At 40.0% G+C, this 27920-nt stretch overlaps 1 protein-coding gene across 1 annotated transcript; it reads right to left on the reverse strand.

Moving 5' to 3' along the window:
• Positions 1 to 25: 25 nt before the first annotated feature.
• cep162 (centrosomal protein 162) lies at positions 26 to 27119 on the reverse strand. Its single transcript, XM_055163920.1, is given in 25 exon segments — positions 26 to 1481; positions 2436 to 2570; positions 3807 to 3905; positions 4048 to 4189; positions 4418 to 4550; positions 5431 to 5737; positions 5837 to 6040; positions 6122 to 6388; positions 7387 to 7491; positions 8162 to 8365; positions 8367 to 8510; positions 11155 to 11254; positions 12477 to 12589; positions 14298 to 14429; positions 15248 to 15379; positions 15517 to 15635; positions 16330 to 16561; positions 16717 to 16845; positions 16970 to 17040; positions 17296 to 17351; positions 17459 to 17627; positions 20845 to 20964; positions 23541 to 23661; positions 23845 to 23940; positions 26981 to 27119. Coding segments are annotated over 24 exon segments (3501 nt in total). The 5' UTR covers positions 23905 to 23940; positions 26981 to 27119; the 3' UTR covers positions 26 to 1274.
• Positions 27120 to 27920: the final 801 nt, after the last annotated feature.

The raw sequence follows: 27920 nt of genomic DNA on the forward strand, positions 1-27920 counted from the left end.
CATGTGATTAAAAAAATTGTCCAAATGAAATAAATAAGATACATTTATTGAAACATTTTGTAATAATTTAAATAAAAATTATAACAAAACAGGTACAAAAGTGTTTACATTCACAAGTTTTTTTCAGATCCTGAGAAATTCAGATAAAGTTCTAGCAGTGCAACATCAACAATTGTTCTATACTGGCACCTAGTGGATTAAATTAACACTTTCAACATAATCCTACAGCTTCACACTTTTCACAAGAGAATTTCTATTTTTATTTATTCATTTTCAAGAAAGAATGGGTATTTATTGGGTAAAACTAAACATCTGTTGAAATAAAACAGTGCACATTCAGTCTTTAGCTTGTAATAATTTTAAATATTGAAACGTGTTAGAGTTCTGTAACTACATCAGTCTTAACCATAAAAAATAATTATTCTGAATTCAAAAACCGTATTAAATATTGAAGGAAAAAAACTGTCAGCAAAGGGCGCAAGAACTCCAGCTGTGTGTGCACCAAAGAGAGAAGCTGTTTAAATTAGGCTACGAAAAATAGCTGCCAAAATATATTATGTTGAAGTGGAACTAAAAACTAAATCCACTTTTTTGCTTCTAATCTGTGTATATGGTGTTTTAATAGCATTAGTTTACTATTTTGTGACAATCTTGGTGCAAACTTGGAATATTTGTAGCTTTCTGGTCAAAAAGGCCTAAATCTAAGTTTGTCCTGCCTTTGTGTGGCCTCTGAAATGTCAAGTAGTTGGTGACATCACAAAAGACTGCCCTGACCAGACTATTACATTACTGCAGGGGCAGAGGCTGAAGTATAGATAACTGTTAGAGTTAGACCAATTACACTGTTCCTTATTAGGGCTGAAAATAACAATTATTTTCTTATTGATTAATCTAATGACAATTTTTTTTGATTAATCGACTAATATAACAACTATTAACCAATTAAGTTACTAATTAACAAATAATTAAATTATAAATTTTTATGACTTGATAGAGCAATTTCTTTAAAATTTTCAAATTTTCAAATTTATTTTAAAGATTGTTGTTTGCACCCGTACAGTCCGCGGTGTGCACATATAGTGTGCGTCACACCTGAACAGTCCGCGGCGCACCTTACACTCCACAGACCCGTCCCTCCTCCCGCCTCACTCTCCCTTTTAGTCCGTAAGGTTCGGCCCAGTTTATCAGCTCTATCTGAAATCTGTTAGTGAGTTTAGGTGTTTAGTGCCACTTTAAACTACTCAAACGTGTGGATGAAAAACACCTCCACACTGTCATCTTCTGGTCGGCGGAGCGGCGATAAGCGGAGCAGGAACCGGCAGAACCACGCCCTGCCTCTGTAAGTGTCTGACGATGTCCAGGATCGAGTCCAGCTCCAGTCTGAAAGAGTCCAGCTCCCGGGTTTTGTTCTGAGCCAAACGTTTCCACCGCTCCACCTCCGACTGCAGGTGCACGTTCCCCGGGAGAGCTGCGCTGATCACCTGCAGCCGGCACAGGAAGGGGCGGGGTCAGGGGATTTTAGATTTTATTTCTAGTCCAATTAACACATTTAAACTAAAAATTTTGCTAAAGTTTCAAAAAATACAAACATTAAATTTGGTGTCATGGTCATTAGTTACCACTTATCCAATTAGCCCCCAGTAAACTTTCTAATGTTTAATACCATTAAAAAAATAAATAAAAAGTACTCCCAGAACCTCGTGATGGGCGGTCACTGATGAGCTCCATTTAAAATATTTAACTCACAAATCACAATCACAAGTCCGCTTACTTCTGCGCTAAAAAACTGTGGAACAACCACAATAACATTTCAGAACATATCTGTACAGATCTAAAGTTTTTTATGCAGAATAAGACGGAGTATTCTGTCCTTTGTGGAGGGAGCTATGGTCCTTCAAAAAACACTAATCCAATTGTGATTAATCTTGCAGCCCTAGGAAACAGACTGGAGCGCGTCATTGCCTTTTACGCTTTTAAATAACGAGGCAGATATAACTGGTGCACGTGGCTGCATTTTAATTCAATATTTTAAAAAAGAAATGAGCCATTTGAGGTATTATCAGTTTATCAGACAGATCCTGCAGAAAAAAGCCTCTGTTCTGTCTGTATCATGTTAGTGTCTTGGAGGATTTCAGCAGATTTCAGGCTCTCTCGGGGGTGGGGATAGGTGTATGGATCAAATATGAGTGGACGTCCAGCTACTGAAGTTCGAGACATTTCTGCTCGTCATTTACACACTCACCTGCATTTAACGCACACGGGTCATTAAGACGTATCCCACTCAATAATGTTCCATTTAGCATCATAACTTAGCTTATCTTAAATCAGGGTCTGCTGTGTTTTTAAACAAATAATCTGTTTATAGAAATCCCTTTAAAGGTGAAGCTAATACTGTGTACTGTCTGCATGTGTCCTTTGGCATAAAAGCTTCAAACCTGCTGCAGCTCTCTGTCGCGGTGCTGTTGTCTCGTCTTCATGTTCTGCACTTTTTTCTCTAAACTCCAGAGCAGTTTGACCTCAGGACTCTGATTGTCCCGGGCTTCCTTCAGGTCCTCCAGACAACGCGACAGCTGCAGGGACGACAAGACGTACAAGAGAATCACATCAAAAACAGGACATTTGAAAAGTTAATTGTTCTTTTTGCTTCTTTTATTATTTCAAACATAAAAAGTAGCTACAGTATTTTATCAATGCCCAATGGATTATTAGCATGTGACAATGACTCTAGTCAAAACTGCTGTAGAGTCACTAGGCAGGACACTTCACACAAATTATCTAGTGTGACTGTTTGCCCCAGGGCAGCTATGACTACAATAGTATAGTATACCAAAGAGTACAGAGTGACTAAATACTGCACTGTGTCTTTCAGTGTCGACAAAGGCTTTATAAATCAAAAGCATAGTTATTAGTAGAGTAGAGTACTGTATTTTTCGGACTATAAATTGCACTCTTTTTCATGGTTTGGGTGTTTCCTGCAACTTATACTCCGGTTTGACTTATATATTAAAATTTTCACATTGAAGCCACAAGAGGCTCTAGGCTTGTGTGCCAATATCTGCTGCTCCTGTTCCTCCTGTACCACTGTCACCGTCCTGCAGAAAGAGCCTCTGTCCTGCTGCAAGTAGTGAAATATTCAGTGGAAACTGTAATCAAGCAACAGAAAGAAAGTTTGGAGTGAGCGAGAAACTTGTGAGGGACTCATGGAGAACACAGCCTCACGACAAATGGGAGGGTACACCATACAAGTTTCCTGAAGTCACTGGATGGATGGACAAAGCCTGGACTTCAGTGACACCAAAACCATCCTGTCGGGATTCAGAAAAGCCAGAATAATTCTAACTGGAACTGATGCTGAGTCTGACGACAGCTACACAGAAGAGGAAGCGGCGCTCCGTTTACCTCCGGAGGTCGAGGACGAGTTGCTCAGAAGTGACACCGAGGATGAGGAATTGAATGGATTTAGTGATTTGGAGTGAGATGGAGAGTTTGGTAAACTTGTTCTGTTGTTTATGCTACAGTTATCTGAAGAACTGTTCATATGTGATGTTACCAGTCTGTTGTTCTCTCTTCTATTGTTATTACTAGAACTTCACTTTACACAGGAAATGTCAGTTTCTGGTCTCTGATTTTATAAATTGATTTATTTTCCCCCAAAAAGTGTGACTTATAGTCCGGTGTGACTTATACATGTTTTTTCTTCTTCATTCCGCATTTTTTGGCTGGTGTGATTTATACTCCAGAGCGACTTATAGTTCGAGAAATACAGTAAGTGTAAAACAGTAAAAATGTTCTGCAGTGTTCCTCACCTGTGTCTGCAAAGCCTCCTCTCTGGCCCGGCTCACGTTCAGAGCCTGTTTCCAGCTCTGAGCCTCGCTGAGCTGCTCCTGAAGCTGCTGCACCACAATCTGAACAAAACAAATCCACAACAGTTACAAGAAAAAAAAAGACAATGTGGTACAGCCTGAGGACAAATCAGATTATTTCAGTTACATTTTAATATGATGTGACCGGTTGTGTGTGTGGAGCTGGTTGTTGTGTGTGTTTTACCTGTTGTGCGTGGAGCTGGTTGGTCAGTTGTGCGACTGCAGAGGCGGAGTGTTCCAGGGCAAAGGTGGAGCGGAGCTGAGCCTGTTCCTTGATGCTCTGGGCCTGGAGCGAGGACAGCTGCTGAGCATGCTCCTCCTGCAGCCTGAAACACACAGTTTGTACGGAGTTTGTACATGTTATCATCACATTTAATCATGTTTATTGTGCTCAAATCTACCACTAAAGATGATCCAAAAATAAATATGAAACTAGATACCCAGCTGAGCAGGTATTGATACTGAACAAAACTAGTAACACAAGCCTACACTGAATTAAAGAATGAAAACAACAACAGCACAGACAAACAGGAGGATGAGATGTGAGTCCAGACCTGTTGATCTGCTCCTGCGTTTGGCTCAGAGCCGTCTTCAGCTCCTCTCTCTCTCGCTCCGAGTCCGACTGAATCTGCTGCAACTTCAGCTTCAGAGCCGCGTTCTCCTGCTGCACCTCCGACACATGACTGTCTAAAAAAATATGAACACACTAGAATATTACACTCTGTTAAAAGAAATACATACTTGGACTTGACTTGAAATAAGACTATGGACAATAGAACAAGTCATACAACTATAGTGTGTGACCAAAAAAAAAAAAAAAAAAAAGACCTTGAGTCTGTGTTCTGCTTTGTATTTAAGTGCAATTATTAAAATGTGACCTGGGTAACAAATGCTGCAGTAGTAGAATTGAATTTTTCGGATTATAAGGCGCAATATCAATAATGTTGAATTCTCTCGTCTATTTTCATACATAAGTTGCACTGGATTATAAAGCGCATTAAGCAAAACAAACGGACGACACTTGAGACTGATCTTTAGCCCAGGCGTCCACGATCCACTGGCAGACCGTGACGTAATTTGCCCGGCGTTGCCTCCCTGTCTTGGTGAATATGTTTTATGAATGTGAATGCGGGTGGATAGTTTAAGTTTAGACTTTTATTTCCTACGAGGACGACTCAAATATACATGGAGTAATAATGTGTTTAATGCAGCTTTGTGCACATGTGTTTACATTTTACAGAAACAAAACTTAAAACCACCTGGCTCATTTGCATAAACTATAGGTGCTGAAAAAACGCTCGCTTCTGTCCGACTCCACTAGGCTCCTGACTACAGTAGCTGTAATGCTCCGACAAACTATCGAGCGGTGCAGCCTCGTAGCTTACCAAAGTCGTACTAAAACATTTTGACAGATTTTTGAGTGCCGTGTACCACATAAAATTGATTTGAGGTCAGTAAGCACAACCAGAATTAATACATAAGATGCATCGGATTATAAAGTGCGCCTTATAGTCCAAAAAATACAGTAGTAATGCAGAACATGGACCCTTATATCTGAGTACCTTACCTGTGAAGACTGTGGGCTGGTAGGTCTTCTCGCACACACTCAGAGCAGGGAACATTTCTTTGGTCACGTCCGGATCTGGGGCGGGTTTGTTTGCCGCAGCCTGCCTCCTCTCGTTCGCAGCCCAGCCCTCTGCTCTCGGGACGGGGACAGACAGCATGCTCCGCCGCTCCCTCTGCAGTCGCTCCACGGTCCTGGTCAGGTCCTGGATGGTCCGAGACTTTGTGCTCAGCTCGTGGTTCAGACGCTCGATCCGGAGTCCGAACGCTGCATCCGCCTGACGCTGGTGCCGACTCGGACTAGAGTGTGACTGAAGAGAAAACGCACAGGATCAGGAGTCTAACTCACAAACTCCTTACTGAGAGGAGAACAGGGGACAACCACTCTGCCACAGTAACACCTGCCTGACCTTGAGTTTTAGCTGCTGCTGTAGATCGTTCAGCTGGCTTTGCAGTGTTGTCTCCTTCTGTCTGTGGGCATCTCTCTCTCTCTTCAGCTCCTCTCTAAGACCCTGGACCAGCTCAGGATCTGAACCCTGCTCCTTCTGATGTTTCTGCTCCAGCTGCTGCTCCAGCTGCTGCTCCAGCTCCGCGATCTGCTGCTCGTAACGCATCTGTAATTATAACACAGTGAAGTCGGGCCATTCTAGCACGTAAAAAAAAAAATTCTAAATTGTGGTTGATATTAACTGTACCCTGATGGCCTGAAACTGCTGCTCCATGGCTCTCAGGCTGCGTTTGGCCTCCTCGTCGTGGGCTTCCAGCTCAGCCTCCAGCCTCTGAACTCTTCTCTCCAGCAGCACGGTGACACGAGAGGGAAGAGAGGAGGAGGCAGGGTCGAATGAGGGGTGTGCAGGGTCAGAGGAGGAGTGGGTGGGGTGTTGCGCACTGGCCGCGGCGAATATCAGCGCTGGTAGAGAGTTTGGGTTTCGGCTGCGTAAGATCTGCTCCAGTTCCTTCACCTGAGGAACCAAAGCAAACACGGCAACGTCGTCAGAAATAGTTCAGTCTATTTTACTATACCTGGTCCCCGAAGGGTTGACCAGGTTTTGAATTCATCCTGTGGGTCTGTGTGTGTGTGTGTCTGTTTATGGACAGATTGTCACCAAATTTGGTAAGTGGATCAAGCCCCCGTGCCTGATCCCGCAAAAAGTAAAAAAAAAAAAGGTCATTTGAGGTCACATGGGTCAATTGAAATCCTTTATAAAGGATCGGCAATTTCTGAACCATCTGGTTCGGCCTAAAATATTCACTCAATCATCACACAAGTTGGCACACACATAACCAGGGTACACCGGATGTTACAGGTTGAAACCGGTCAAGGTCACTTGAAGGTTAAGGTAACCAAATATGCGTTTTTGGCCATTACTCCGCAAAAGATTGGACTCGAGCAAAGGGAGTGGTCTCAAAATCTCAGAAAAATTATTATCTATTTATAATTCTCGCATTTGTATACTAAAATATTCATCGTTTTCCAGATAATCACTAATTATAACAGTTCCTTTCTCTTTCAGTGTATGACGTTAAAATTCTAATTGGAATGAAAATAATTTCCATTTCTTGTTTTTCTGGTGATACACAACACACTGATCTACAGTCACACAACTCATAAAAAATGACATTCTGGTTACACACTAATAAACACAGACATTCTCATGTGTGACCAATATCACACAAATGTTCATGGGCCTGTACACATACACACATTGCATTGTGGATATAATGATCATGTAATATGGGCTGGGCTCCTCATAAACTGCTTCTGTGCTGATGAACTGACCCCACCGATGCCTCATGGGGGACCAGGTTGCTATCTCTAACTGTGCTTGTTATATCTGTAATGCCTCAGTGGTCCAGGCAGGTTCCATAATAGTCCATGGGCTTATACTAGTCTATGTGCTCTTTTCCTGCAGTTCTCAAGGTGCACAAGTAAAGCTTCTCTCGGGTCATTACATGTTACCTGTTTCTCCAGAGCCTGGGTCCTCTTGGCATCTGCAGATCGCTCCCTGGTTTTTCTCTGCTGCTCACGGCTCCGTTTGGTCGCCTCCATCGTCAACTTCTCAACCTGAAAAACACATAAAGGCAACTGTGTCAACTAAAGAAAACTGCATTATGTCCTGTTTATGCCTACGCAAAAATCACCCAGAAAGTGTTCAATGTTTTGGGTGTCCCCAGTCCGCCGTGGGCAATATCTGGGAGATATTTAGTACTGGTTTAGATCTGGTTTAGATCAAGTTTAGTCCTGGTTTAGTCCTGGTTTCAAACTGGTTTCACGCTGGTTTAGTCCTGGTTTCACACTGGTTTAGTCCTGGTTTCACACTGGTTTAGTCCTGGTTTCAAACTGGTTTCACACTAGTTTCACACTAGTTTAGCCCTGGTTGAGTCCTGGTTTCGGACTCATTTAGTCCTGGTTTAGTCCTGGTTTAGTCCTGGTTTAGTCCTGGTTTAGTCTTGGTTTAGTCTTGGTTTAGTCTTGGTTTAGTCTTGGTTTAGTCCTGGTTTCACACTCGTTTAATCCTGGTTTCACGTTAGTTTAGCCCTGGTTTCACACTGGTTTAGTCCGGTTTAGTCCTGGTTTAGCCCTGGTTTAGTCCTGGTTTAGTCCTGGGTTAGTGATTTAGTCCTTGTTTAGCCCTGGTTTCACACTTGTTTAGTCCTGGTTTAGTCCTAGTTTAGCCCTAGGAGGTTGGAGGCAAAAAAAACTACAATTGGAGGTTTTTCGTTTATTTCCTCACCTGTTCTTTGAGTTGCAGTATTTCCTCTGTGGCTGCTCGGAGTCGTGCAGCGTCTCGATCCAAAAGTTCCTGGTTTTCAGTGAACCAGTTTAACCTTTTCTTCAGTTCTGTTACCTCCTCCTGGTGCTTCTGCTTCATCACACGCAGCACAATTTCATGGTCTTGAACATGTTCTCGCATCTGATTTTGATCCTGCTGTTGGTCTCTGGTCCGGCCTTGATCCTGGTCTTTGGTCTGGTCTCTGGTCAGGTCTCTGATCTGGTCCCTCAGCAGCCAGTAAGTCAACCTCTAAAGTCTGTTTCTCCTGCTTCAGACTCAAGATCTCCTCCTTCTGCCTCTCTTCACTCCTCTGTCCAAATGACAAATATGAACACATTTTATTCTTCTACATTGGCAAATGATTGGCAAAAGTCAAAAGCAATGGCGAGATCTCAGGCATGAAATCATATCGAATTTTAAGTTGAGTTTGAAAGGCTAGAGAAAGGCCACTGGAGTAGGTCTCCAAAAGGAAAAGGATTAGGAAGAAGAAAAAAAACATATATTACCCCACTCCTGTTCATTACATAGTTTCAAAAATTCTAAAATTATGTGGTTGCTGTCCAAATATTTACATATAGCAAAATAAATTCCATACTATGAATACTAAATATAACTTTAATCCAGTCTCTTTCTTTTTCTTGTATTGTACCGTTTTGTATTATGGTCGTACAAACTAATAATAATTTTAAAGAAGGCACAGAAGCTTATCGTTCATGATCGTACAAAATAAACCACAATGAGAATTTAAAAAATTAAAGGATTTTTTTTTTCTTTTCTATTTATGGTTGTACAAACTAATAATAATGACAAAGAAGACACAAAATTTATCATTTATGATCGTATCAAAATAAAAGTTTAGTTTAGTTTAGTTAATGTTTAGTTAATAGTCATGGTTTACTTGTGAAGACAATGGATCTAGTCTTCTAGGTATTTCTGTAAGATTTGATTTTCATATTGTTTTTTGAAGTGCACCAAGTTTGTATGAGATTTGATATGGTCGTATTTGCATTTCTGAGGAGCGCTGCAGGAGACGGGCCTCCAGGATCATGGGGTCCCCTCGCACCTGTTTGTCCCTTTGCTCTCTGGAAGGAGACTGAGGAGCATCAAAGCCTCAACATCTCGGTTGAAGTCCAGCTTTTTTCCTGAGGATTTCAGACTTTTGAACAGTGCTTAGGCTGCCACTCCATCTCGCCACACATTTTACTTGTAGTTGTCTGTTGGAACTGCTAAATGCTCCTAATGTACTTTTTGATATTGCTTATTTATTTTTATTCTTCTCTTGTAATCGCTGGGCCTCAAAGAACAAATTTTGTTGTGTCACGTGTTTCTCTCACATGTTTGACTGACAAATAAACAACCTTGAACCTTGAACGGGATGGAATATCTTGAGAATTTTAAATAAAAAAAAGAAACATGCTAAACAAATGAAAGCGTATTTGGTAGAGCCCGACCGATATGGATTTTGTTGTGACCGATATGAAACCGATATAATGGGAGTTGCCGCTGCCGATAGCCGATATAATCGCCGATATATTTAGTGATGTAAAAATTCACTGTAAATCTTGAATTGATTAAAAAACTTAGGTTTGGCTCTAGTGCATTCTAAATTGGGTTTATTTAGGCAACATTTATTGTTATTTTGACTCTTTACATCATATTTACAGACAGTAGATTGGCCTAATGGCATTTTTGCATCACATTCTAGCTACTGTTACTGTCACTGCTAGTGATGGGTATTCCAGTTTTTTTTTTTTTTTTTTTTGGAGAACCGGCTCGGCTCACTAAAGCAACTGGCTCTTTCGGCTCCCAAGCGACTCTTGAGATGGTTTTGTTGCAAGCAGGACTAAACCAGAACTGAACCAGGACTGAGTGTCGGGACTCGGTTTCTATCTCTCTCCTTCACTTAAGCCCAAGTTTAGTCCTGGTTTATTCATTTTATGCTGAACTGCAGCCAAATATGCACTTTTTTTTATCCTATGCACACGCAGATTTCTGAAAGTTTCGTTTTCAGCCGCTGCTGCTGTCAAACTATGGGTCTACATGCGGCATGAAGAGAAAAAGTGAGAAAAAGAGAAAACACGGCTCCCAATAAGAAGCAGGCTCCTGTTGTTCGCTTCAAAGAGTCGGCACTAAGAGCCGCTTCGATCGCGACCGACCCATAACTCCTAGCTAGTAAACTATCGCTATTAGCCTTTAGCCGTAAAAACGTGCGCACCGCAGTAATTAATTATATGCATAAATGTGGATCATTCACACGTCTATTCACAGCTCATTTACATATCAATGCAGGTCCAGTAACAAATATACGGCCAATGTAGTCACTTTACAATAGACCAATAGAAAACAGCCTGTTTATGTGTGGGAGCTACAGCAGCTAATCGCTAACAAAACCTAAACTAGCTTCAAAGTCGATGTATTTCCAACACTCACCGCTCACACAGGCTCCTCCTCACATCACAAGTCTGCACTAATAAATGTCCTTTTAATCCAGACTCAAACCGATTGTCCGAAAAAGAATATAATCTCAGTGTTGCGCACCGCTGCCGGTGTAAACAAACACACGCGAGTGAAGTGACGTCACTCTGGTGGTGTGTTCAGGGACAGTACAGACACACACACAGACAAATTACACCGTAGATAAATACTGGTGCGGAGCCACATATGAGGACATTTATCTGTCTGTAAATTGGATTAAATGAACATAATGTAGAGAGTCTAAGCTTTATAACGAGGTATAACATGCCCACGTGAAATATCGGCCCATATCAGCAAGCATATCGGCCGATAGCCGATATGTCTCCAGGTGCCCATATTGGCCGATAATATCGGCCAGCCGATATATCGGTCGGGCTCTAGTATTTGGACAATTGAAGCAGATTTTAATATAACATTGTGGAGAATGATAAATGCAGTTATGGCTCTGTCCACTTCTTCATTAAACAAGCGTCCCTCACCTGGAGAGTGTTGATTTGGTCCAACAGTTGTGTGATTCTCTGGCTGTGGCCCATAGAGCACAAGTTTGACACAGGCCTCTGCGCTTTGTCCAGCTGTTCTCTGCACAATTCAAAATAAAATACAGAATTAATTTTACCAATCATAAAAAGCACATTTTACAACTTTCAGAGGCCAGAGCAGACTTTTACAGCACTCCATGTTTGTAGTCCTGTTACTTCAACAGCCTCATGGTCCCGGCCACTCCAGTCAATAGTCTGGTGGAACGATGCCCCCTTGACAGAGGACTGAGCCCCACAGAGCTCCAGACGAGACTAAACCAGGACTAGACCGGGATTGGACTGAGAACTGAGCCCCAGAGAGTTCCCAACAAGACTAAACCAGGACTAGACCAGGACTGGACCAAGAACTGAGCCCCAGAGAGCTCCAGACAAGACTAAACCAGGACTAGATCAGGACTTGACTATGAACTGAGCCCCACAGAGCTCCAGATGAGACTGAACCACAACTAGATCAGGACTGGACCAAGAACTAAGCCCCAGTGAGCTCCAGATGAGACTAAACCAGGACTAGACTGGGACTGGACCAGGACTGAACCAAGGACTGAACCAGGACTAAACAAGGACTAGACCGGGAATGGACTGGGAATGGACTGGGACTAGAACAGGACTGGACCAGGACTTAATTAGTATTTATAAACAACTCTGAGTTTCAGCAGGTTCCATGTTTGTAGTCCTGTTATTTCAGCAGGCTCCAAGTTTGTAGTCCTGTTATTTCAGCAGGCTCCACATTTGTAGTCCTGTTATTTCAGCAGGCTCCATGTTTGTAGTCTTGTTTGTGCTTCAGTGTTGTCCCCTGGTGGAGCAGGGTGGCAGTGCAGCTCAGGAAGTTTTTAATTTAAAAAAAACTTCAAACCAAACCTGTTTTGAACCTCACAGCTGCTTTTACAATAAATCTGTACTGGGGTAAAACACATTTATTTATATTACATAAAATATCAGGTAAAAATTCCTACTTTTTCCCATGTATATTAAAATATTGTCTTGCCCCAGTACAAATAAATTGTATAAGTAGCTCCTGAGGTCAAAATAACTCTAACCCTAACCCTGTATAATGTCTGCATCTATCAGGAAGTGCACATTAGTATGCCTAGTTGTTGTTATCTTTACTATGACAACAAAACTCTGCTCTGGTCCCTGAAAGTTGGGAAAAGCACTTATAAACTTTGAATAACTTTGGACCACTGCAAACCGTTAAAAATGAATAATAAGTGTCTTTATAATTGCACATGTCATCCTTTTTCCGGAAGTGATTTTAAACAGACCTGGTTGACGCTAACTCGCTGAGCAGCCTCTGGTTCTCCTTAAACATGACGTCCTCGTTGGCTTTGCTCCTCGCCTGCTGCGCCTTCATCTGCTGGTACAAGCGCTCGTTCTCCTGATAAACACAAAGTCGTATCTGTGACGGGGGCATTCGACTGGTTTAGATAAATCATGTGAAGAGCTTTTAAAATAAACACGTCCAGAGCATGTGGTTTGGAGTTCGAACTTTGGAAGGATACATTGGATTTTGTTTTTGTAATAAAAAAGCAGGGGGTCGCAGAGCACAAAGCTGAAGGTCGAGAGATGATTTCAAAATTACCAGTAATGAGAATGTATTTAATCTATAGTTTTAATTTTAAAAAATACAAAAATAGGCACATTTTTGATACTGGAATGAAACCAAACTGAAAATGCAAACCAATGTGAAATGAGCAGCAATTTCAGAAATGAATAAAATGCACTGCATTCTCGGATGGAGCCAGATTGATACTAGAAAGATCATTTGAGTACATTTAATTTTGCAGTAGGGGTCCGAGTTGTTCTCCTGGTTATTTTGGGGAACCCCTGTCATAGAGAATTTTTCTGGGTTTAATGCAAACTGGGTTTAGTTGGAGAATTTACAAAGTGAAAGGCATTCTACTTTTATATTGGAGAGTAAGTTTAAAACCAAAGCAAAAAAATAAAACAGATGGCTTTTTTCTGTAATGTGAGTCTGTTTTTACACGATACAGGCAAAGATACAAATCCAGCACCATTAACCACAGCAGAAATGGTGTTCTGGGCATGTCACACTGGAGGCCCCAGGGAAGACCTAAGACACGCTGGAGGGACTATGTCTCTCGGCTGGCCTGGGAACGCCTCGCTATCCCCCCGGAAGAGCTGGAGGAAGTGTGTGTGGAGAGGGAAGTTTGGGAGACCCTGCTCAGACTGCTGCCCCCATGACCTGGCCCCGGATAAGCGGAAGAAAATGTATGTATGGATGGATGGATGGAGAAATGATCAGCTGATTCACAAACAAGCTTCAAGCAAAACAGAGATCCACAAATACACAGGCACCCACAAAAGTTACAAGTGTAGGTCAAATGGTTTTTTTATTTAAACACAATTTACTTCATTCGAGAATACGTAAAGGTAGGGCTGTGCCAAAAAATCAAAAGATCGATAGACTATGATCTCTACTTTGGTCGATCTTGATGATAAGGCGAGCGCATTTTAATCGACAGATCAGCAGCCAATCGTGTGGCAGTAAGAGCACGTGGTATTGATGAGGAGGATTTACGCTCTTGTTTAGGAAAAAGCAACTTGAGCTACAGCACATCTCTTTATGTCTCCTCATGTGTTCACAAGTTTTGACTTAAATCTGCACAGTTTGACTAAAAGTGCAGTCTCTCTCTCTCCCTCTGTTTTTCATGCATCATTATAATCCAAGTTATGGAAAGTAAACGACTATTTTCTCACAGTTTATGATTGAAATTAAGAGCTCATTTAGTGCATGGACATCACACTTGTGTCTCTAACAGTAACAGTAACGCGCGAATGCATTTAGGCTTAATATATTGTACAAACTATTGGTGCTACTAACACAAAATAAAAACTGTAGTGACTATGACACCCTGCACTTTCAGCATGAAGTCCCAATGTCGCTTGTTTTTTATAAGATGGAAAAAGACTGAATTGAAAATCAAGATTGATCATATATCAATCAGCCGTACATATAGATAATGTTTATAAAAAAGTTCCTCAGCTTTCTAAATTCCTCCTGCTTTTTCATATGATTTAAGTGTGATATATTGATGTGTATTCCCTGGTGAATAGAAACAGACCTGTTGATATCCCTGTATGAGCGTCTCCTGCACCTTCATCTCTTTGTCGATCTGTTGGAGTTTGTCCTGATGTCTGGAGTCTGAGGCGTCAGTGAGTCTGTTCTTCTGGAGGGCCTCCTCTGCACTGCGCAACTACAAAACAAAACACTCGAAACTTTCAGATAAACACTGGAGTAATTTTAGGGAAGCTGTAGACCGAGACTTCATTTAAAATAACAAATGGTAAAATAAAACTTGAGGTGTTGCGTTTTCATTATTTTAAAACCCTAGAATGGTTGGTCTGACTTTAGAGATGGGACAAGACACAGTTTTCACAAGACGAGACGAGATATGAGATTGGGTCCACAAGAAGGAGACAAGACGAGATATTAACATAAATCCTAATTAATAAATTTCATGATTCACAGTCCAGTTTTGGTCTCACAACTTTAAATTTCTTTGATTTCATATTTTTGTTTGTTTGTTGTTGATTTCATATCTTGTTTTGGAACTGTAAAAGGTTCAACTCACCAATACTTAACCCATTTTTGTCCAGTCCAAATGTAAACACTTAGATAATTTTTCCTCTTGTGTGCATGATTTTTTTTTGAGCTGATACCAATATGTGATGGGGCAGAATTTAAGTAAAGTTGCCTCTTCTTCAAAACCCAAAGTGTGAGGGTCATTCTGTTTTCAGATTAGATAATACTTTGAGAACTGAAAAAGAAAAATTAACAACTTGGATATTATGTCCAGTGTTTATGTAATTAATAATAACTCAACATTTCAGTGTGTTATCAGTAAAAACTCACACAGGTCTATGAGGACAGGGCTAGATCATGTTGTAAAATTTTAACATAACTTCGACATACTCTCTCTTTTCCTTCTGCAGTGCAAATGTGAATTTAAAAAGACAAATTACCAAAATACCAGTAAGATGTCTTCTTTATAGATTGTCAGTAGATTCGCACCTTGCTCTGCAGTAGGTAGTTGTGTTGTTTGAGAGCGTCGACTTCCTCTAAATCCTGTTTCAGTTTTTGAATTAGTTTTTCCTTCTCAAGCAGCTGGGCCTTAAGATCCTCCAACGCTGACAACTCTGCTGTCTGAAAACAACAAAATAAAGATAAATGGTTACAAAAGCAGCAGTGGTAACAGTAGCAGCAGCAGGAAACAGTGGTAACAGAGTAATAAGTAACAGTAATAGTAGTAGAAGTAGTAGTAATTGTAGTATTTGTAGTACCTGTCTGATGGGAGAGAGTTGCGGTGCTGGTTCTCTGTCTTTCGTGTTGATTTGCTGCTGAAGAACAGACACCAACGACTGGACCGATGCCACCAGGTCTCTGCCCTCCAGTCCTGGCTCTGATCAAAGTAAAAAATACTAAAAGTCATTCAGCTCAATGACAACACAGTGGCAAATTTTCATTGCAGAAAGGGCTGTTGTCGAGAGTTATCAAAATCATGAGAATCCACCTTACACTGCTCCCAGCTGATCCATTTGAAGATTACGCATGTAGCTCTCTAAATACAACTATGAGAGTGTAAATGAGGAGGTAAAACAATTATAACAGGTTTAAAGGAGCTCTATTTAGATTTTTTTTATGTTATAAACTTGTCTGTGTCCCTAGATACAAGCTAAACGTGTTAAAATCAAATATAGCTTTTACTGACAGCAAATTTAATACTGATGTTTTAGTTCTGAAGACAATCATCCAATCAGAAAGAAGACTGAGCCTCACATGAGTCTCTCAGTTAAAATGCAGTTGGTTTAAAGCTAAAAGGCCCCTCTCTGATCTTAATCCTCGTGATCTAAACTTCAGCATTTGCAGCCAATCATGAATCTGTTCAGTGGATGAATTTTGGAGGTCCTGACCTTTCAGATGAGGCATGTTCTGTTCATATATGGAGAAAAACATGCATCTGTACACAGATGCTGTACATCTAAAAGTCAATTTTTCATTCTATGTTTCCTTTTAACTTTTTTTTCCAACATGGAGGATTGGATTTCTGAGCTTCAAAGACACCATGATGGAGCAAACGGTAGTAGAGTGCATACCTGTCTGGGTCTTGGTTTTTTCTGGTTTTTTGGAGACTCCGGTGCTGCGAGGCTGAGACACTGAGGGTTTGGATTTGGTCTTGGTCTGGATCGTCGCTGGTCCTGGTCCCGATCCTGGTCCTGAGGAGGGCCGTGATGTCACTGTGGTCCTGGAGTCCAGAGAGCGGCCTCGGGGCTGAGGTGCTGTGGGTCTCCTCTGACGGGACAGAGACGAGCCGGAGGAAAGGGACGTCTGCAGGGAGGAGGGTTTTCAGTGAGGAGAGGACAGCTCATAGAACTTACTGAATTATATATATATTATATTACAACAGACACATAAATGGCAGTTATTATAATTTATACTTTTTTTACTCTTTATTATATTATACTGTGATGTGGGAGCTACTGTGTCCAAGTGTCCAAATAATGTCCTTTGTGGATCAATGAGGTTTCTAAGTTCATAATGTAATACAATACTGCCATGCATCGTTTGAAGTCCATCTTACCTTTAGCAAGAATCTGAGATATCTTTGGCTTCTGAAACACAAGAAAAATTTTAAATTTTACACAGAATATTCACAGGATCTTCATCAGCAGTAAACTAACTGCAGTTTAGACTGAATTGGCACACATTTGGGAATCTTTATTAATGAGTAAAAACCTGTTCTGGTTCTTGTTCTGGTTCCTTCTCGTCTCCTTCCTCTTCAAAGTCATCACTGTAGTGTGGGGAACCTGGGCAGAGATTTAGTCCTGGTTTAGTTCTGGATGAGTTCTGGTTTGAATCACCTATTGTTCCTATTCAGTAATTCAGTGTTTTATTCTGTTATACGTGGTACAAACGACATATTACTTTTGTAAAGCACTTGGTGATTTTTATCTGTGAAAAGAATTGTATAAATAAAGTTTACTTGCTTATGAGTTTACGTTTGGTCCTGATATAGACCTGGTTTAATCTGGTTTTAGTCCTAACTTTGCTTTAGTACTCACCTGGAGACTCTCTGGAATTTTCTTTGTCTTTATCCAGTGACACCTGCTCAGTTTTTCTGTGGACAAAATGCATTTTTAGACTTAAGATGAGATTGGGTCATGACTAAAAGTAAGTACACGCTGAAAGTTAAGATGGAAAATACGATAAGTTTTAATGTGCTACCTTTGTTCCGGCTCGACAGTGGAGGAGGCAGAGTCCAGGTCTTTGTTGAGTTTGGAGTAATCGATGGTGGACGACGCTCCGGCCTCGAGTTCAGTGAAAAACTTCTCCTTTTCCTGCGCCTCCTCCAAAGTGTCCAGTCCCAACATGGAGGAAAGGGCCGGAGTCACACCTCAAAATACACATACACAACTTTATCAAAGGGCCTGTACATGAGTTCTTTCATATATTTGAGCTAATTGTGTCCCAGTAGATGTATCGTATAAGCAGCTCTTAAAGTAAAAATAAGTCAGCTGTAGTGTAAAAATGTTTTACTGTCAGTCATGTCCGATAATCAGGAAATGCGTTATTAGCTTTAACATGACGTAAACTCCACTCTGGTCTCTGAAATGATGCACAAACATAAAATGCACATTTTAGACCTAGAGTATTAAGTTTTTGTTCAAAGTTGTGGAGCAAGTTAAAATCTAACAAAATGCTCTAAAAGTGAAGGAATTCCGCAAAATTACCAACCCCCACAGAAGTGTAACACTCCCTCTTTAAAGAGAATGGTGCTAGAATTTCATTTAACCTAAAGTGGACAAGGTGCAGTTAAGACTAGAGCCCGACCGATATGGATTTTGTTGTGGCCGATATGAAACTGATATAATGGGAGTTGGAGCTGCCGATAGCCGATATATTCGCCGATATATTTAGTGATGTAAAAATTCACTGTAAATCTTGAATTGTTTAAAAAACTTAGGTTTGGCTCTAGTGGATTCTAAATTGGGTTTATTTAGGCAACATTTATTGTTGTTCTGCCTCTTTACATCATATTTACAGACAGTAGATTGGCCTAATGGCATTTTTACATCACATTCTAGCTATAGTGATGGGTATTCCAGTTTTTTTTTTGGAAAACCGGCTCTTTTGGCTCGGCTCACTAAAGCAGCTGGCTCTTTCGGCTCCCAAGCGACTCTTGAGATTGTTTTGTTGCAAGCAGGACTAAACCAGAACTGAACCAGGACTGAAAAAGGACTAAACCAGGACTAAAACAGATTTAAACCATGTGTGAAACAGGACTAAACCAGAACTTAACCAGGTCTGAGTGTCGGGACTCGGTTTCTATCTCTCTCCCTCACTCGAGCTCAAGATTAGTCCTGGTTTATTCATTTTATGCTGAACTGCAGCCAAATATGCACTTTTTTTTTATCCTGTGCTCACGCATATTTCTGAAAGTTTCGTTTTCAGCCGCTGCTGCTGTCAAACTACGGGTCTACAAGCGGCTTGAAGAGAAAAAGTGAGAAAAAGAGAAAACACAGTTCCCAATAAGAAACATGCTCCCGTTGTTCGCTTCAAAGAGCCAGTTCTAAGAGCCGCTTCGATCGTGACCGACCCATAAGTCCTAGCTAGAAAAGAAACTATCGTATTAGCCTTTAGCCGTAAAAACGTGCGCGCCGCGGTAATTAATTATATGCATAAATGTGGATCATTCACACGTCTATTCACAGCTCATTTACATATCAATACAGGTCCAGTAACAAATATACGGCCAATATAGTCCCTTTACAATAGGCCAATAGAAAACAGCCTGTTTATGTGCAGGAGCTACAGCAGCTAATCGCTAACAAAACCTAAACTAGCTTCAAAGTCGATGTATTTCCAACACTCACCGCTCACACAGGCTCCTCCTCACATCACAAGTTTGCACTAATAAATGTCCTTTTAATCCAAACTCAAACAGATTGTCCGTAAAAAGAATATAATCTCAGTGTTGCGCACGGCTGCGGTGTAAACAAACACACGTGAAGTGACGTGACTCTGTGGTGTGTTCAGGGACAGTACAGACACACACACAGACAAATTACACCGCAGATTAATACTGGTGCGGAGCCACATATGAGGACATTTATCTGTCTGTAAATTGAATTAAATGAACATAATGTAGAGAGTCTAAGCTTTATAACGAGGTATAACATGCCCACTTGAAATATCGGCCCATATCAGCAGCAAGCCAATAGCCGATATGTCTCCAGGTGCCCATATTGGCCGATAATATCGACCAGCCGATATATCGTCATGATATATCGGTCGGCTCTAGTTAAGACATCATTAGAGCTGTAGGCCTTTAGCGGTTTCGTCGATGAATCGAATGATGGAGTCTTAAGGCCAAGGCACACCAGGATGCTCCATTATTTTCTATGAGCCAACACACACTGGACACACGCCTGCACACATCTGAAAACACCTGCATTTTGCATTTGTGCAGTGAGTACAAACATGTTTGTGCTCTGTGAGAGACAAAAGGAGCTGTAAACTTTGCTGACAGGCACAATGCAGCAGAGGCAGAGAAAGCTTCTATGTTCAACTCGGCAAAACACCAGCTCCTCTCCCACTTCTCTCCATGCGGGTAAAGTCTTTCCTCTCTCTAAACTCACTATGACGTCCTCAAACCAGCGCCTTTCCTCTCCTCTCACTGCCTCACGCTGTGTCTCTTATTTTATAAGTAATCTGCAGATAAAATGTTCATTTATAAAACAGCAAGAGTTGTGTTAAAGCCTATTGAAGAGCAGTGACGTGCCATATCCGGTGTGTGTGTTGGCCTTTAGTCGAGTAAAATGTTTATTAGTCACCCGATCACTTTATGTAGATAAGGATTTCTATGGGACAATATCAGAAAGGAGAATATTTGATATTTTTTTGGTATTTATATGTAAATAAAATGATTCACAGGTTTAGTCTGTCTTTATATAAATACACAGGGATGTAACAATAACCGAAATAGTTCAGAGTTCTCACAATAATATCGTGGACCATCACAATATATTGCATCACAAATCTCTTTGCTTAAATTAAGAGTTAAAAATAGCAAAAAAAAGAAAAAAAAAAGACAGAGGGAACTACATAGACCATGATCCTTTGCTCCATTTCAGTGCAGACAACAAGAAGAAATAACAGTTCTAACACTTTTAAGTCTTAGTTCTTTGGATAAAATCTTGTAGCTGTTCAGCCTCCACAAAATATCGCAATAAATATTGTACCGTGAAATGTATATCATAAAAATATCGTACCGAGAGATGTGGATATTGTTACATCCCTAATCTTGAGCCTCCCCACCATATCGTGAGCTTTCCCATGATATCGCAGTAAATATCATACTGTGAGGTTCATACCATGACGATATCGTATCATAAGACTTAGATATCATTACACTCCTACAAACACAGTTTCCTTTTACTTTTTGTGTGTAAATAGTACTTTTTGCATGAGCTCCCCCTGCAGGTGTAGTCTTGTGAGTGCAGTTTGGGTCAGACTGAGATAAGGAATCGTTTTCAGAGCTTTTGCCACAATCAGCAGGACAGGTCTTTAGTCCAACAAGAATTCCTTTAGTCGACCACAGTCCTACTTACCATGTGTCTCTGCGGTGTCATCTTTTGGAGTTCTGGTTTGGACACTGGATTCTTCTTCCTCTCGAATTGTTTGAGATTTGCGAAGAGATTTGAGAAAACTCTTCCCTGATCCCACGAGCCCTGGACAAAGAACATATCCTGTGAGTCAAATGTGCTTCCATCCTCTGATACAGATGTCTTCCTGAAGGACAACAGGAGGATTCAAAGCAGGAAGCGGGAATCAAACTGGAATCCTACTGGTTAATGGGTGAGCTACTGTACTGTTACTACTCTAATCCACTAACTCTCGACTCTACAGGACGGGAATGAATGAGATTTCAGGGAGTTCTCCAACAGCTTTTAGAGGTTTCGTTCCAGTCCTTTTTTTTAGTCCTGTTTAGCTTTAGTAAAGCACTTTTTTTTTTTTTTGGTCAAATAAATGTTATTTTGTTTTGTTTTTTTCCCATATTGTGGGCTTACGGTCACATAATAATGCCACAAGGTACGCCGGTGTATGAATGTCAATTAGTCCTGGTTTAAATCTTCCAATTTAATCATTTAACCATTGATTTGTAAGATTAGTCCGTAGTCCTGGTTTAGTTCTGATTTAGACCTGGTTTAGTCCTGGTTTAGTTCTGATTTAGACCTGGTTTAGTCCTGGTTTAGTTCTGATTTAGACCTGGTTTAAATCTTCCAATTTAATAATTTAGCCAGTATTTTGTAAGATCAGTCCGTAGTCCTGGTTTAGTCCTGGTTTAGATCTGATTTAGACCTGGTTTAATCCTTCCAATTTAATAATTTAGTTATTATTTTGTAAAATTAGTCCCTAGTCCTAGTTTAGTCCTGGTTTAGATTCGGGTTTAGACCTGGTTTAATCCTTCCAATTTAATAATTTATTCATTGTTTTGTAAGATAAGTCCGTAGTCCTGGTTTAGTTCTGATTTAGACCTGGTTTAATCCTTCCAATTTAATCTTTTAACCATTGTTTTGCAAAATTAGTCAATCGTCCTTGGTTTAGTTCTGATTTAGGCTTGGTTTAATCCTTCCCATTTAATAATTTAGTCATTGTTTTGTAATATTAGTCGGTAGTCCTGGTTTAGTTCTGATTTAGACCTGGTTTAATCCTTCCCATTTAATCATTTAGTCATTGTTTTGTAATATTAGTCGGTAGTCCTGGTTTAGTTCTGATTTAGACCTGGTTTAATCCTTTCAATTTAATCATTTAGTCATTGTTTTGTCAAATTAGTCCACAGTCCTGGTTTAGTCCTAGAGTCAGAACCTCTACTTTTACATCCAAAGCGTCCGTGTACTCTCTAGGGGGAGGGACATTTTGGGGTTTACCATCGTCACTTCCCCCTTGAGCCTCACAGTCTGGGCTGGAGACCCGAGTTTCTTCTGTGGGACTGCGGTCTCCATTCGCCCCCTGGAGGTGACTGGGGGCGCTGTCACTCTGAACCGGAGCAGAGGAGCGAGGTTTGGGGACTGGCTTGTAATTGTCCACTTAAGAGGCAAAAAAACTGATTAAAATAGTGCACAAAACTACAAAAAGGGGATACAGGGATACAGAGTCCTGCCCCAATCTGAGAGACAACAGCACATTCTACGGTCTAGAAACTAAACTAGTTTTGTCTACACGAGCTCACCCTCTGCATTTTCAGCCTGACGTTTTGGAGCTTTCAAAAATCTGGGTTTGGTTTTCTCTGGTGGAAAAAAAACAAAAACATTTGAAGTTGAACCATTGTCCAACAAAACATCAGATGCGATTAGTTGTTCCGAAAACCATTTTTCTGGGATCTGATCTGATACGATACTTGGCCTTAGGGTACTCACCGATCAAATCAACTCAAATTTATTTGTATTGCACATTTAAAACAGCCAATGCTTACTAAAGAGCTGAACAGTGAAATAAAACATACAATAAGCTACCAGAATAATAATGATAAAAACAAAATAAAACAGCAAGGTGCCAAGGTGTGCCTTCCTAAATCTAGGCAAATGTGAAGGAGAAAAGGTGCGTTTTGAGCAAGGATTTAAAGTGCTCTCTCTGGAAGCCCTCCGCTTCTTTCCAGTTAAAAGGCGAGCTGCTGCATTTTGGACTCCCTGCAGGCGGCTGAGCTGGGCCTGGTCAGTGCCAGCATACAGAGAGTTACAATAGTCAAGCCTCGAGGTCACAAATGCATGAATGGCCTTTTCAAAATGCAGGCGTGGAATATGTGCCTTGATTTTGCTTAAAACCCTAAACTGATAAAACTGATTTAAGAACAAAGCTTACTTGTTTTTCAAATTTAAAATTGTAATCAAGAATGACACCAAGATTTCTAGAAACTGCTTTTTCATAGGAACTAAGAGGACCTATGGCACTGTCACAGTTCATCAACAGATCAGAATGACCAAAAACAATAATTTCTGTCTTATGCTTATTTAAACTAAGAAAAATTGACTGCATCCATTCTTGAACCTCCTTTAAGCAGCTCACCAGTGCTTGTACAGAGCAGCTGGTCTGAAATAGCAGGTAGATTTGCATATCAGCATAGCAGTGATAAACAACAACCGATACCGATACCAGTCTGATCCCACATAATGTGAAGAAGTGGGCTAAGGCTACTCAATTATGTTACAGATCCTAAATGTGGAAGATACAGCGGCATTGGATCAGTGAGTTGGTCTGAGTACTCGCTGATACTGACTTACCGTAAAAATGTGCGGTAAAATCTCACCTTTGTCGTGGTCCTCCTCCCACCAGGACACCGAGGGCTTTGGGGCTGATTTTGGACTTTTCTCTTTGGCTCCCGTCGCCTTCTCCACATTCCCCAAATCCACCGAATCATCAGAGATGGACTGAGAGAAACAAGAGAAGAACGATTGCATAACAGTTTTTCTTAATTACGTACTCTTTGCACCCTTTTCGCGGGCCGTGTGAAACTGTTTTTATGCTGATACAGGAAACCTACTCTTAGTTTGGCTTTAATAAACAGACTGTTAATGTGACTTTCAAAATTAAAAGAAGAAATTTGTCATTACCTCTTTGAGAAAAAGCTCAAATTGGTGATCCAGCTCCTCTTTGGTCAGCTTCCGACTCATTCTGTAGGGTTTGTCTTGGACTTCAATTTAAACCAACTGTAATGCATTAAAAACAACATATAATGAAGATTTTTGAGTGTGTTTAATTAGTTGTGTTATTCTAGATTTATTAAGTAAATCTGGAACCACAGTAGGATGAAAAAAATCCTAAAAACTCACTGCTCAAAATATGACCTAGTAACTTATAAAACTATTAGCAGAGGTGGGACCAAGTCGTTGTTTTGCAAGTCTCAAGTCTTTGACCTCGAGTCTGAGTCAAGTCCCAGGTCAAGGACAGGTGTTATCGTGAGAACATGGTCGATAAGAATTGACTCCATAGCCAGATGAATAGTAGCCTGATTCATGAGCCGGTTTCACTTCGTGGAAACCGCCACGAGTTTAACGTCATGACTTCACAGCTCACAGCTGATTGGCCAGAGTGTGGTCTACAAATTCTGGGGTTCTTGCAAACCGTCTAGTGTATTCTGATTTCTGACCTAGTCGCTGGACAGAAATGAAATTGAGCAGAGGCACTAGGTGGCGCCAGCCTGGGTAGATGAATAGTTACGTGAACCAAAACAACCCAAACATACAACAAAGGTCTGCAGGAAGAACAGTTCATAGTCAAGGTCAGTTAAGTACAATCAATCAATGAACCTGCCCAGGGACGACAGGTGGAAATTAGCTCTGGTGCTACAACCTGGTACAAACATCTCTCCTGTTAAGGTTAATGTAAAAATTGTGTGCTGTCCCTGCTTCAAATAAAATGAAATGAAATAAAACAAAATAACATAACATAATATAAAATAAAATAACATTTCATAAACTTAATTTAACTTAACTTAAATAATAAATTAATAAATAAATAAAAGAAGTTTAATAACATCAGGATGTTCCATGTTCCATGTTCGTGAGGGGTCCAGGGAGGCCCAGACCAAAGAAACCATCAGTATTTATAGTTTATGATAATGAGCAGAATGGGCGTGTGTACACATGAGCTCTTGGTACAGAGAAGATACATATAAGGCAAAAGTAAACAAACGAAACTCGTGGCAGCTGTACGTGCTCAGTTAGAACAGGGAGTATTAGAAGTCAGTTGTAAATCACTTAACATAAACACTGGAAGCTCCAATATAAACATGCTGTTGTAAATTTAACACACATCTGGAGCGGAGCAGAGGAAGATTTCGTACTTACAGGCAAGTCCAAGTTGGGTTTGAATCACTGGCCCATGAGTCCAATTCAAGTCCAAGTCTTCTGTTTTGAGCTTCGAGTCATTTCAAGTCTTTAAACCAAAAAAGTACCAAATATAGCTTAGAATTTTGCTATTGATACATACAGTTAAACAAAATTGTACTTGTCATGGTATCTGAGTATTTATATAAGAGTTTTAGAAATGCTATTTTTTCCTTTTTAAATGTTTTGACAAGATCTTAGCGTGAATCATTACTTTATGATAGTGCTTTATAAGTGCTTAATAACTGTTATTGTCAGCACTGAAATAGAAGGATCATAATCTATGTAGTTCCCTGTTTTACTGTATTATTCTGTATATTACTGTAGTACATTTGAGGATACCACGTCACAGTACTTCAGTTCCAAAGTAACAACAGATGTGGGACGGACATGTTCCAGTTTGTTCCTGTAAAATTTAACACCACATGTATCATCTATAAAGAGAAAAGTATTTTCTAAAAACATATATATATTTTTAGAAGCATCAAGTCTTTAGTCATTGACCTTCAAGTCCAAGTCAAGTTCCAAGTCTTTGTCTGTCTTATCAAATCAAGTCTCAAGCCCTAAAAATAGTGACTCAGGTCTGACTCGAGTCCAAGTCACGACTTGTAAGTCCACACCTCTGACTATTAGCATGTTCACAAAGGCCAAAATTAATAACTTGTGTCTAAATTACTATGATTAGACTAATACAAATAAATGTCAACATCTTTATTTTAATAAATCAAATGCTGCCAGACAAGTGACTTTCTAACAGCTGAATTATCTTTGCATTTTGGATGGAATTCTGAGTATTGATAACGTGACATAACTAGGGTTGGATATCATTAAGAAATTGCAGATACGATACATTAGGGATGTAACGATATCGAAATCAATATTATCACGATATGCATCTCACGGTACGATATTTATTGCAATATTTTGGAGAGGCTGATATAATTGCAGATGGGACACTTTTTGCTTTTAAAATAATTTGACAAGATTTTTGTGTGAATTATTTCTGTCATAATCCCAAGAATTCAAGTAAAAAACATATTTCTTCATGTTGTCTGAACTGAAATGAATCATGGAATATGTAGTTCCCGATGTTTACAAGCTGTTGCTACTGTAAAACTATGCATTTAAGCAAAATAACTTGTAATTCAATATATTGTGACAGCCCCACGATATTATTGTGAGACTTTTGACGATACGATACCGTGATATTTTGGTTATTGATACATCCCTACCACGATATAGTGATCTTACAATTCGATACGATATATTTCAATTCGATTCGATACGATTCAATAAAAAGTAATGGCTAAATCATGGCTGTGAAACAATAAAAGTCTTTGTTAAACCACTTGTTGTGCAAAGTTCATATGAAACACACCTATTTTAATCAAAAAAATGTCAAATATGTTGCATGAACGAATAAATTTATGAATAAATTTCCTCCCTCTGAACAAGCAACAAAACTGTAGCATTGTAACAAAATAATTTAGTAAAAAATACACCCATAAACATAATAAAACAAAACATAGCTAGTTATACTGTTTCAGAATTCACTGCAAGCTCCTAGTTCTTATATTTTTGTGCTTTTCTTTTCAACTTTTTCCACAAATTTCCACTTAAAAATTATTACGCATATTATTTACCACAAGTACTATCCCACATAAACTATTAACAATAAAATAAACTGTCATAGGCACTTTAATTACGACTAAATCAGAGCTAATAATGAACTAAAATATGACTCAAGAAGTGGCTAAAAACTAACTGCAGACGCTAACAGCAACTGCTTTATCGCGTTATCTTGTCACGTTTGCCGATGAAAACTGCGATCAAAAGCTGCTATGTAAACCCAGTCATGTACCTGTATGTGTCATGAAAGTGTGGGATTATGAGGTTCACTTATAAACCGCAGAAACCCGCAGAATCTCGGACATTTCGCTCTTGTTTTGGTCTGTTGTTTTTGAGCTATTCGCGCGGAGCTTCCCGGGTTGCCAGATCCGATTTCTCTTCGACGGATTTCCGCTCAAAGGAGAAAATACCGCCGCTGTCTGGTGAAAACACGTTATTACAGGCTCCAAGGAAACGTATGATGTTTTTCTCAACAAAAACAAAGAGTGTACCATTCGTTCTTTTGAATTTTAATTAAAAACGAAAATCAATAATAATAATAATTCTGTCTTAGTGTCAAACCTTCAGCCCCATGTCCCATCCAGAAGGCTGCACTTTGCAGACCAGCTCCTGGCTGTCCCTATAGGACGACTGTGGAACACTTTGCCATTGCACATTAGAACTGCACAGTCACTTGAGCACTTTAAATCCTTGCTCAAAACTATATTTATATATGTGTGTGTGTCTTTTATGGATTATTTTTTTCGGGGCAATAATCTTTGGGAATGCATATTTGCTTGCATTGCCACAAACCTGACTCTGACTCTGACTTGGAGAGCAGGAGCAGGGCCTCCTCCTGCACTCGACATAACTATCATTGGTTGAGTGTTCAGATCCACTGACTCACAGGTTGGCGGTGCGAGTCCAGCTCCCACAGAGGAATGTTGTTTGTGTGAATGGGTGAGTGGTTCTTTGATGTAAAGTGAGCGCCTTGAAGATGGAAAACAGTATACAAAAATGTGACCATTTACCATTTCAATATTTTCACATTAAAGTTGAAATAATATTATAGTGAATTACAGTGACAAATAATGACAAAAAGCTTTATTTTGTTTGTTGTGCCTTTATTATCTTATTTATTTATTTATTTAATAGGGGCAGTACATATTAATGAACATCTACAACACTGCAGT

Source organism: Boleophthalmus pectinirostris, unplaced genomic scaffold (assembly GCF_026225935.1).
Source record: "Boleophthalmus pectinirostris isolate CB_2022bp ecotype Guang Dong unplaced genomic scaffold, ASM2622593v1 HiC_scaffold_6, whole genome shotgun sequence".
In the NCBI taxonomy this organism is placed as follows: domain Eukaryota; kingdom Metazoa; phylum Chordata; class Actinopteri; order Gobiiformes; family Gobiidae; genus Boleophthalmus; species Boleophthalmus pectinirostris.